This window comes from Bombina bombina, chromosome 8 (genome assembly GCF_027579735.1).
Source record: "Bombina bombina isolate aBomBom1 chromosome 8, aBomBom1.pri, whole genome shotgun sequence".
In the NCBI taxonomy this organism is placed as follows: Eukaryota; Metazoa; Chordata; class Amphibia; order Anura; family Bombinatoridae; genus Bombina; species Bombina bombina.
This window is the reverse complement of record NC_069506.1, coordinates 200,748,065-200,761,049: the sequence shown is the minus strand read 5'-3', so window position 1 is coordinate 200,761,049 and position 12,985 is coordinate 200,748,065. Positions and strand designations below refer to the sequence as shown.

The window sequence follows — 12,985 nt, the reverse complement described above, 5'->3', positions numbered from 1 at the left end:
GTTAGGAGAAGAAGCCGATTCCTGCGCTTACTTCTATGACCTGTAGTCACGGTCCTCTCAGATGAGCCCTGCACTTAGTGCTTATAGCACGCAAGGGATTGGATACTGGGCAAAGTGAAGGATATCCCAGAAATGCTGCCAAACACAAGTCCTACAGATGATTTACTCCTATTTAGGAGAAGATAGTTCCAAAATGTATAACCCGGGTTATTAAGTAGGAATCAAAAGATATGTAGATTGTTGTCACAGAAATAAAATCTTGATAAAGCCCATAGGAGGGCGAAACGCGTCGTATGTGTTGGCAGTGTTGTGTTGGCTCATCTGAGAGGACCGTGACTACAGGTCATAGAAGTAAGCGCAGGAATCGGCTTCTTCTCCTAACCGGAACATCTTTCAGTGACGTCAGACGCCGGAAAGTTTCAGTCGGCCCCGCTCGAGGTGAATACCGGGCGAGGGGAAAAGACATCTACTTCACGGATAAGGATCTGGTAAAGTACACGGCTGAATGTTCTGCTAAAGTGATATCTTACACAGTAAGAGAACTTTGGAATTGCATGTATATTATTATCCACTTACACTGTTTGGCAGCTATTGCTCTATCAATTTGGCAGCTTGGTGGTATTTGACTAGTGAGACGCTGACCACAGACTCAGTTACATTTTATATGGAGTAAAGACATTTCTATCTGACCCTACTAAAACGAACTGATTGGGACTGCCCTATACAAATTGTATGGTTTTAAATCTGTGGAAGTTTTATCAATTGCATCTTTTAGTATTTTAGTTTTGATTTATTAGTATTTCGTTTTTGGGGAGACGTCCCCTATACATATGTTATTGTATGCTTATGTGTTTTTATTAAATTCTAAGTGCTTGATACCTTTGGCTTTTCTTAGCGCCTCCCTTATTACCTGTATAGAGACTCACTCTTGCCATCTATCAGCAATCTATATCCCAGGGGTGGAGAACTGGGAAGCGGATTTTCTAAATCGGCAGACTTTTCATCCGGGGGAGTGGGAACTCCATCCAGAGGTGTTTGCACAATTGATTCAGCAATGGGGCACACCAGAATTGGATCTGATGGCGTCTCGTCAGAATGCCAAACTTCCAGGTCAAGGGATCCTCAGGCAGTACTGATAGATGCTCTAGCAGTACCCTGGTCGTTCAACCTGGCTTATGTGTTTCCACCATTTCCTCTCCTTCCTCGTTTGATTGCCAGAATCAAACAGGAGAGAGCTTCAGTGATTTTGATAGCACCTGCGTGGCCACGCAGGACTTGGTATGCAGACCTGGTGGACATGTCATCTCTTCCACCATGGACTCTGCCACTGAGACAGAACCTTCTGATTCAAGGTCCGTTCCAGCATCCAAATCTAGTTTCTCTGCGACTGACTGCTTGGAGATTGAACGCTTGATCTTATCCAAGCGGGGGTTCTCTGAGTCGGTCATAGATACCTTGATTCAGGCTCGAAAGCCTGTCACCAGGAAAATTTATCATAAGATATGGCGTAAATATCTTTATTGGTGCGAATCCAAAGGCTGCTCATGGAGTAAGATAAGGATTCCTAGGATTTTGTCCTTTCTCCAAGAAGGATTGGAGAAGGGGCTATCAGATATCTGCTTTATCAATTCTACTGCACGAATGTCTGGCAGATGTTCCAGACGTTCAGTCGTTCTGTCAGGCTTTAGTTAGAATCAAGCCTGTGTTTAAACCTGTTGCTCCACCATGGAGTTTGAATTTAGTTCTTATGGTTCTTCAAGGGGTTCCGTTGAACCTATGCATTCCATAGATATTAATGTTCTATCTTGGAAAGTTCTGTTTTTAGTTGCTATCTCTTCAGCTCGAAGAGTTTCTGAACTATCTGCATTGCAATGCGACTCGCCTTATCTTGTTTTCCATGCTGATAAGGTGGTTTTGCGTATCAAACCTAGATTCCTTGGGGGGCGTGTCTAACCACCGACTGTGATGGCTGCTTTCTAACTAGGGCTTAACAGAAGAGCGTTTAAAATTGCTGTTTTGCACTCTTATATACCACATACCAAGCCTGATTCAAGACAATTAGTGCTTGTGGAACAGAATTGGACTTTTTTTTTATGTTTGATCTTAGCCCAGCAGACCAGAATCCTATGAGGTACGCAGCAGAGGCCTAGTGACGGCCGGGAACCTCATCCACCCCTCCATATTTCTGATGCTATCAGATAGTACCAGCCAGTTGCGCTGCAGAATGGAATACACTCTACACATCACCCCTTCACAAGGGTAAGAAGGCAGATTGAGCTTAGAACAAGCCTATAATATATTGTATGCAACAGTGCATCTACAAGATTTGTAGAGTACAGCCCTAATATTGTCACTGAAGAAGTGGTGAGATCAATATGGCGACGGCAAATAACTGTCAACAGTCGATGTTACAACTACTGGACAGACGTTTTGAGGAAATTGAGCGGAGCTTGATCAGTGTCCTCATCTGTTTATGATCTATATATATATATATATGTACTTTTTTCCCCCAAGGTTTTTAATCACATTATATGCAGATGTAACATGCTTTCAGACATCAGTAGACCATTGTGAGTAGCTTAATATTTATTTATTTTTTCTCCTTCTTGAGATGAAGATATGTTTGTAGCTATACAGACAAAATCCTACTATATAGATAGTTCATACTATTTCATTACTCCATGATACTAATACAATATGCACTGGGTCTAGAAAGCTTGGAGACTCTTCTATAAAATGTATACTTAAAGTTCTCTGTTACCCTATTATGATAATTTTATCTAGAGAACTTAGAGCTATTTTGTTCACCAGCATTTAATTATACTCCCACATAGTTGAATAAATATTTGAGAGTCGTTCATTTTTTTTTTTCTTTCTAGATACTGTAGTCCAATGGTCTGATGATGCTAGCATTCTTTGCAAATTATGTTAATATATTTCATGTATAACATCCCTCCAATGATAGATGAATTATATTTTATCTATTAATAGTTTACTGTGATATAGTTTACAGTTACATATCTTTGAGGGTTTTATTGTCTAAGGCTATTTCTGGGAGAAAAGTTCTTCAAGCAGTGGTGCCTTCTGTTTAACCATCTGTCTTGTCCCTCCCGTTCATCCGTGTCCTATAGCTTTGGTATTGTATCCCACAAGTAAAGGATGAATCCGTGGACTCGTCTTACCTTTATAGAAGAAAAGTAAATTTATGCTTACCTGATAAATTGATTTCTTCTATGGTAAGACAAGTCCACGGCCCACCCTGTTATTTTAAGACAGATTATAGTTTTTGATTTAAACTTCAGTCACCTCTGCACCTTGTAGTTTCTCCTTTTTCTTCCTGTACCTTCGGTCGAATGACTGGGGGGTGGAGCTAAGGGAGGAGCTATATAGACAGCTCTGCTGTGGTGCTCTTTGCCACTTCCTGTTAGCAGGAGGATAATATCCCACAAGTAAAGGATGAATCCGTGGACTCGTCTTACCATAGAAGAAATCAATTTATCAGGTAAGCATAAATTTACTTTTTAAAGAAGCAAAATGATTTATGCTCAATAATTTACCTGCTCTACCCTTTAAATGCATAATTCTGAACCAATACTATAAAAGAATATATGGATACAGAGAGCCTAATTGAGGTTTTGTAACATTTCTAGGCTTTTTAAGAAAGCTCTTGTAGTGATATTTAAAGTCTCTCATTTTATTGCATTCTTGGTAGTGCTGACAAGTAACTCGGTTAAATGGACATGAAACCCAAAGACTTTCTTTCATGATTTATAAACAGAATACAATTTTAAACAACTTTCCAATTTTCTTCTATTATGCAATTTACTTAGTACTATTAATATCCTGTGCTGAAAAGCAAACCTAGGTAAGTTCAGGAACTTAGAGCTAGCTGCTGATTGGTGGCTGCACATGTTCTCCTCTTTTCATTGGCTGATGTATTCAGTTAGCTCCCAGTAGCGCTTTTCTGCTTATTCAATTAAAGGGCCATTATACACTCATTTTTTTCTTTGCATAAATGTTTTGTAGATGATCTATTTATAAAGCCGATAAAGTTTTTTTTTTTAAAAATTATAATTTCTCTTGTAAGGTGTATCCAGTCCACGGATTCATCCTTTACTTGTGGGATATTCTCCTTTCCTACAGGAAGTGGCAAAGAGAGCACACAGCAGAGCTGTCCATATAGCTCCCCCTCTAGCTCCACCCCCCAGTCATTCTCTTTGCCGGCTCTAAGCACTAGGGTCTCTCTCAGGAAGGTAAAGTGAATGTGGTGTTAGAATTGTAGTTTTTATTATCTTCAATCAAAAGTTTGTTATTTTAAATGGTACCGGTTTGTACTATTTACTCTCTAGCAGAAAAGTGATGAAGATTTCTGCTGAGAGGAAAATGATTTTAGCATGTTGTAACTAAAATCCACTGCTGTTCCCACACAGGACTGAGGAGTACCAGAAAACTTCAGTTGGGGGGAACAGTTTGCAGGGTGGACTGCAATAAGGTATGTTCAGTCATTTATTTCTAGACAAGACTGAGATAATGCTAGAAGAGACTGACAATATCCCCATGAGGGGAGGGTAAGCTATGTTCAGAGACTTAGTAAGGAATTGAATGCTTACATAACAGGGCTAATTATGCTGGTTGACACTAATTCAGGGCAATCGATTGTTTTTTTTAGGAAAATCTCGTTTGTAAGACACTTTGAAAGTCCTTTTGGGTTTTTTCTGGGGTTATTACCCACATGGCTATTTTTTATTCACTTTGAAGTGATTTCTTAGGCCTCACAGCTCCGGAGTAGAGTGGGAGGGGCCTAATTTGGCGTCTCAGATGCGCAGTTAGAATTGCATAGAAGTTCATGCTGCTTCACATGGAGGGTCCTGCTGCTGTTTGAGGGCCTAAAGGATGCTATATTCCCCCAAATCTGGTCCCTAAGGGCAGGTAGGGCCACAGCAGTCCTGTGGCAAGGTGCTGTAGTAATTTTAACCGGGTGTTGGCTTTAGGCTGCTCCAGTTTGGGCATTAAGGGGTTAATCGTTTCACTACTAGTGGTGCAATCTTACTAAGGCTTTAGGTACATACTGTGAAAATTTCAAAAGGATTACTGCATTTTTCACTGTTTTGCAAAATTGTGTGCCTTTTTTATCTCTTAAAGGCACAGTAACGCTTTTTCAAATTGTGTTTTTTATTTGATTAAAGTGATTTCCAAGCCTGCTTGTGTATACTACTAGTCTGTTAAACATGTCTGACACTAAGGAAAATCCTTGTTCAATGTGTTTCCATTTGGCTGAAAAGCATCATCCGTTTGGCCTACGAGACTGCTGGCCAGCAGCCTCCTGAAACTATTACTGCTCATTCTACCAGTGCAGTGGCTTCCACATGGGCTTTTAAAAAGGAAGCTTCTGTTGAACAGATTTGTAGGGCAGCGACTTGGTCTTCACTGCATACTTTTTTCCAAATTTTACAAATTCGATACTTTTGCTTCTTCGGAGGCTATTTTTGGGAGAAAGGTTTTGTAATCAGTGGTGCCTTCTGTTTAAGGTACCTGTCTTGTTCCCTCCCTTCATCCGTGTCCTAAAGCTTTGGTATTGGTATCCCACAAGTAAAGGATGAATCCGTGGACTGGATACACCTTACAAGAGAAAACAGAATTCATGCTTACCTGATAAATTACTTTCTCTTGTGGTGTATCCAGTCCACGGCCCGCCCTGGCAATTTAGTCAGGTACATTTTTTTTGTTTAAACTACAGTCACCACTGCACCCTATGGTTTCTCCTTTTTCTTCCTAACCTTTGGTCGAATGACTGGGGGGTGGAGCTAGAGGGGGAGCTATATGGACAGCTCTGCTGTGTGCTCTCTTTGCCACTTCCTGTAGGGAAGGAGAATATCCCACAAGTAAAGGATGAATCCGTGGACTGGATACACCACAAGAGAAAGTAATTTATCAGGTAAGCATAAATTCTGTTTTTGCTTATTTTTAAATAACATTACTCTGATTTTCAGACTCCTAACCAAGCCCCAAAGTTTTATTTGAATACCGTCGGCTACCTTCTCCAGCTTGCCCCTGTTTGTGTAAAGGGTCTTTTCATATGCAAAAGAAGGGGGAGGGGGGGGAGTGTCTTATTTCCCACTTGCAGTGGGCTTTCCATCTGCCTTTACAACAGAGCTAAACTGAAAGCTTCTAAGTAAGTTTTTAAACAGTTTTATACTGGATTTTTATATCGGTATCTGTGCATCTTATTCTTTATAGTGGTGTCTATTACATGCAGTTATATTAAAATGAGTGTATACTGTCTCTTTAAGGATACCAAGAGAATGAAGAAAAATTTGTAATGGTAGTAAATTGGAAAGTTGTTTTAAAATGTATGCTATGTCTGAATCGTAAAAGAAAATATGCTGGGTTTCGTGTCCCTTTAAAGTTAGTTCTTGTGGTACCAAATCAGACAAAAGTATATTTGAATCTTGAAATTTATTGTTTAAAAAAAAAACACAAGTTAATAGTTGGTGAAGTTAACAAAAATGTTTATCTCATCAGATCCATCCAAGAAGATAGTAATATGGGGTCACCTAAGAAAACAAGAAAATCGGATAAAAAAAAGTCTAGAGAGACTGGGAAAGAAAAAGAGGAGAGAAGTCAAAGTCCACCATTTGGAGAGTCAACTCGGGAAACAAATGGTAATTGGAATTCCATTCATGAGGAGATAAATCGAGTGGAAGAATCAAAACATGGCTTCAAAACGAACATTAAGAGACTTTTGAGAAAACACAGTCAGACAAAGGAGAAGGCAGCCCACCCAAAAGACTCTAATGGGAGCACTCATAGCAAATCCAGGGATTCCGTTGAAAATGTACTTGAAGATCCTTACAAAGCTAGCAGTAAAGGGGATTCCATGAAACGCCAGAAACCAAACCTCCCTTTACTTGCCTGTACCACAGCCGGTTCTGTGGAATCTTTAGCCCACGATGAACAAAGTCGCAGGGACCTAGTTGACAAGCATTCTTCACAGGGAACACAAAAGAAAAGCAAAGGATTCTCGCTTAAATCACTGTTAAGGAAGAAATCAATGAAGGCTCAAGGCCTCGAGCCTCCTTCTTCCCCAGAAAGACCAAAGTTTTTACCGTTGCAGCCCAGTTTTGAGATGAAATCAGGTAATTGTGTGTGTGTGATTATTTTTCTATTTACGTTTTACTATTTAGTTTTCCTGTTAATCTGTCAGGTCCTGAATGTACATTCTTTTTTTTCTCAACCAACAGAAACCAACAATTTGTCTTTTTTTCTTTTGTTACTTGCTCTACAGTTGTTTGTTTTTTTTTAACGAGAAACTTTGTTTTCATGGATTTTTTTGTGTGTAAAATAATCCCATCTGTTTAAAATTCTAAAACACAGACTCCTATACTAACAAACCATCCAAAAAAAGTGAATAAACCATCCCTTTTTCCTTAAAGGTCATCATTCTGATATATTTTTTTTGTGTTCCCTTGTGCTTTTCCCTCTTAATTTTCACTTCTCTCCATGTTTAAGAGGGAGAGGGGATGTAACCATGTGTAAACGGCAATATCTTATGTCATTTAGGCAAGAATTACATGTCATAATACAGTGTATACATGTAACTAAAGGTAGTTTCTCCTACATTGGTGTATCCGGTCCACGGCTTCATCCTTACTTGTGAGATATTCTCAATCCCTACAGGAAGTGGCAAAGAGAGCACACAGCAAAGCTGTCCATATAGCTCCCCTCAGGCTCCGCCCCGCCCCCCAGTCATTCTCTTTGCCGCTCTAACTAGTAGCATCTCCCCGGGGGTGGTAAAGAGTATGTGGTGTTAGATTCATCAGATTTCAGTCGGACAACATGACGACTGTAGCGTACATCAATCATCAGGGGGGGACGAAGAGTTCCCTGGCGATGAGAGAGGTATCCAAGATCTTCAAATGGGCAGAGGATCACTCCTGCCATCTATCAGCAATTCACATCCCAGGAGTGGAAAACTGGGAAGCGGATTATCCGAGTCGTCAGACTTTCATCCGGGGGAGTGGGAACTTCACCCGGAGGTTTTTGCCCAGTTAACTCAACTATGGGGCATTCCGGATCTGGATCTGATGGCGTCACGTCAGAACTCAAAAGTTCCATGTTACGGGTCCAGGTCCAGGGATCCCAAGGCGACACTGGTAGATGCCTTAGCAGCGCCTTGGTCATTCAATCTAGCTTATGTCTTTCCACCGTTTCCTCTTCTCCCACGGCTAGTAGCCAGGATCAAACAGGAGAAGGCTTATGTAATTCTGATAGCTCCTGCGTGGCCACGCAGGACCTGGTATGCAGACCTGGTGAATATGTCATTGGTTCCACCATGGAAGCTACCTTTGAGGCAGGACCTTCTAATTCAAGGTCCATTCGTACATCCAAACCTAGTCTCTCTGCAACTGACTGCTTGGAGATTGAACGCTTGATTCTAGCTAAGCGTGGGTTTTCGGATTCAGTTATAGATACCCTGATTCAGGCTAGAAAGCCTGTCACTAGGAAAATTTACAATAAGATATGGCGGAAATATCTTTGTTGGTGCGAATCCAAGGGTTACTCATGGAGTAAGATTAGGATTCCAAGGATTTTAGCTTTTCTCCAAGAAGGATTGGAGAAAGGTTTGTCAGCTAGTTCCTTAAAAAGACAGATATCTGTTCTGTCTGTTTTTTAACACAAACGTCTGGCAGCAATGCCAGATGTTCAGGAGTTTGTACAGGCTTTAGTCAGAATCAAGCCTGTCTACAGACCTGTGGCTCCTCCATGGAGTCTAAATTTAGTTCTTTCAGTTCTTCAGGGGGTTCCGTTTGAACCTCTACATTCCATAGATATTAAGTTACTATCTTGGAAAGTTTTGTTTTTGGTTGCTATCTCTTCCGCTAGAAGAGTTTCTGAATTGTCTGCTTTGCAGTGTAATTCACCCTATCTGGTGTTTCATACAGATAAGGTCGTTTTACGTACCAAACCTGGTTTTCTTCCAAAAGTGGTTTCCAATAAGAATATTAACCAGGAAATAGTTGTTCCTTCTCTGTGTCCTAACCCAGCTTCTAACAAGGAACGTCTGTTACACAATCTCGATGTGGTTCGTGCTTTGAAGTTTTACCTAAAACCAACTAAAGATTTCAGACAAACATCGTCCTTGTTTGTCGTCTATTCTGGTAAGAGGAGAGGTCAAAAGGCGACTGCGACCTCTCTGTCTTTCTGGCTGAAAAGCATCATCCGGTTGGCTTATGAGACTGCCGGAAGGCAGCCTCCTGAACGAATTACAGCTCACTCTACTAGAGCTGTGGCTTCCACTTGGGCTTTCAAGAATGAGGCTTCTGTTGAACAGATCTGTAAGGCAGCGACTTGGTCTTCACTGCATACATTTGCCAAATTTTACAAATTCGATACTTTTGCTTCTTCGGAGGCTATTTTTGGGAGAAAGGTTTTGCAAGCAGTGGTGCCTTCCATTTAGGTTACCTGACTTGTTCCCTCCCTTCATCCGTGTCCTAAAGCTTTGGTATTGGTTCCCACAAGTAAGGATGAAGCCGTGGACCGGATACACCAATGTAGGAGAAAACAGAATTTATGTTTACCTGATAAATTTCTTTCTCCTACGGTGTATCCGGTCCACGGCCCACCCTGGCATTTTAGTCAGGTTTAAATTAATTTTTTTATAAACTACAGTCACCACTGCACCCTATGGTTCTCCTTTTTCTCCTAACCATCGGTCGAATGACTGGGGGGGGGGCGGAGCCTGAGGGGAGCTATATGGACAGCTCTGCTGTGTGCTCTCTTTGCCACTTCCTGTAGGGATTGAGAATATCCCACAAGTAAGGATGAAGCCGTGGACCGGATACACCGTAGGAGAAAGAAATTTATCAGGTAAACATAAATTCTGTTTTTATGTCATATTTTTTTTTAATATTTGTTTGACTTACAGGCAGGGAAAATAGTAATTTTTGATAATTATATTTTTAATAAAATATTAGTGAAAATGTTTGAATTTCGGAAAATGTACCTGTACACTGTATCTCTGTCTTTCTCTTGCTTTTACGCACTATCATATAAGCATATTACCTAGTGGTATTTTATTTAGTTAAACTAAAATATATTGCACTATATTGGCCTACCTTGAATGTTTTTGGGGGGGGGGGGGAGGGGAGAGTTCTTCGTCCTGGTCTAAAATCATTGGGAAAATTCTGTAATATCTACATAATAGTACTAATTTAATATTTTTAATATGTTGGTTTGTTTACCTCTTGATACTTAAAGGGATATAAAACCCCAACATTTTCTTTTGTGATTCCAACAGAGCATACAATTTAAAAAAAGTTTCCAATTTACTTTTCCATCTTTTCCATCTAGTGCTCTTGCAAATCGATAACATTCTTGCAAAACTGCTGCCATATATTGCTCCAGGCACTTGCACGGTGCTGAGCTTACTTCCCTGCTTTTCAACAAAAGATTACAAGAGAACAAAGAAAATGTGATAATAGAAGTAAATAAGAAAGTTCTTTAACCCTTTAGTGACCACAGCACTTTTTTATATAAAATATGATGAAAAAATACTTTTTCTAACTTTGACACCCCAAATCTGTTATACATCTATAACCACCAAAAAACACCCATGCTAAATAGTTTCTAAATTTTGTCCTGAGTTTAGAAATACTCAATGTTTACATGTCCTTTGCTTTTTTTGCAAGTTACAGGGCAATAAGTACAAGTAGCACTTCCAAACCACTCCCCCCCCAAAAATTAGCGATAGTTACATTGTAACACGGATATATATATATCTTAGTAGACAACCCAAAGTATTGATCTAAGCCCATTTTGGTATATTTCATGCCACCATTTCACCGCCCAATGCGATCAAATCGTTTTTCACAATTTTTTTTAGGTTTCTCACTGAAATTATTTACAAACAGTTAGTGCAATCATGGCACAAATGGTTGTAAATGCTTCTCTGGGATCCCCTTTGTTCAGAAATAGCAGACATATATGGCTTTGGCTTTACTTTTTGGAAATTAGAAGGCCGCTAAATGCCGCTGCGCACCACACTTTTATTATGCCCAGCAGTGAAGGGGTTAATTAGGTAGCTTGTAGCGTTAATTTTAGCTTTAGTGTAGAGATCAGCCTCCCACCTGACACATCCCACCCCCTGATCCCTCCATGACCCCCCTCAAACAGCTCTCTTCCCTCCCCCACATCACAATTGTCACCGCCATCTTAAGTACTGTCAGAATGTCTGCCAATACTAAAATAAAAGGCTTTTTTTTTATTATTTTTTTTTTATATTTGGTCTGCAGTGATGGATCCCCCCTTAGCCCCTGATCTCTCCCCCCCCCCCATACAGCTCTGTAACCCTCCCCCTCTACCTATTTGCCGCCATCTTGGCAGCTGTCTGCCAGTACCTATTTTGCCATAAAAATGTTTTGTTTTTTTATATTATAAAATATTTTCTGTAGTCTAGCTGCCCCCTCTCAATACCCTCCCTTGCCCAACATTTATTTTTCCCTTCCTCCTTCCCATACATTTAAAAAAAAAATGTCCACACGGCCGCTCTCCTAACGCCTTGCGCACACTATCCTAATCGGGAACCAACGATGAGCCGCCCACCCGCCACCCTGCTACAGCTTCCACCCACCAACGATCGGTTCCATTGATGGCCGAAGCAGAGAGGGCCATAGAGTGGCCCCTTTCTGCATCAGTGGGTTAATAAGGGTATTGCAGTGATTCCTCGATATCGAGGCATCACTGCAATACCCTGAAAGCGTCTGGAAGTGATCACCATCGCTTCCAAAGCTTGAAACCCCAGAGGACGTCTCAGGCACATCCTTGGTCCTTAACTGTATTTTTTTGTAGGACGTGCCTGACGCTTCCTTGGTCATTAAGGGGTTACAATTGAATGCTTTATCTGAATCGTGAATAAAACACTTTGGGTTTCATGTCCCTTTTTAAAGGAACATTGTACACTAGATTGTTCTTTGCATACATGTTTTGTTGATCTATTTATATAGCCCACCTGGGAGTGATTTTGTAAAAATGTATAGTTTTGCTTTATTTTTATTTTTTTATTAACAGTCGCCTAGATTAAGAGTTTTGCGTTATAGAGGGTGCGAATGAACGCAACAAAAATTGCGTTATTTCACCCCCTATAGCGCTGCCATTACAAGATTCTGAAAAGCTTCCTTGTGATATGGTGGCGATAAGCTCCATACCGCACAAAATCCAAGGGCTGAGAATACGTGCTTGTGCACTCTTTCCCCATAGACATCAGTGGGGAGAGAGTGTTAGAAGCGCGGAATTAAAAGCTCAGTAACGCAACCCCATTTATGTCTATGTGGAAAAAAAGTTAAGTTTAAACCGAACACCCTAAAATAAATCCCAAATCTAAACATCCCTAATCTGCTGCCCCGACATCGCTGACACCTAAAGTTAATAGCCCTAATCTGCCGCTTCTGACATCGCCGCCACTATAATAAAGCTATTAACCCCTCTTCCGCCGCTCCCCGACATCGCTATTAAACCTCTGGCCTCCTACATCACCGCCACTAAATAAACCTAAAAACCCCTAAACCGCCAGGCCCCCACATCGCAAAAAACGAAATTAAATTATTAACTCCTAAACTTAACCCCCTAACTTTATATTAAAATTACAATATCCCTATCTTAAAATAAATAAAGACTTACTAACAATTAACCTAACATAACTATTTTACTTAACTATTATTATACTAAAATTAAAATAACTACCAATTAAAAAAACTAAATTAGACATTAAATAAAACACTACTAAAAATGTCTAAAATTACAAAAAAAATATTAAATTCCTAAAAATAACAAACAAAATGATCAAAAATAAAAACAATTGCACCTAATATAATAGCCCTATAAAATAAAAAAAGTCCCCCCAAAATAAAATGAAAACCTAGCCTACAATAAACTACCAATAGCCCTTAAAAGAGCATTTGTAGGGCATTGCCCTAAAGAAATCGGCTTT

The 12,985-nt window shown here is 40.1% G+C and overlaps 1 protein-coding gene across 1 annotated transcript in view; it reads left to right on the top strand.

The window, feature by feature from the left end:
- BCL2L12 (BCL2 like 12) overlaps nt 1–12,985 on the top strand; it is a 172,159-nt gene that overhangs the window by 101,047 nt on the left and 58,127 nt on the right. Inside the window, exon 3 of the mRNA XM_053690842.1 lies at nt 6,523–7,136. Coding sequence (XP_053546817.1) covers nt 6,523–7,136 — 614 coding nt within the window. The remainder of the gene's footprint in view (nt 1–6,522; nt 7,137–12,985) is intronic.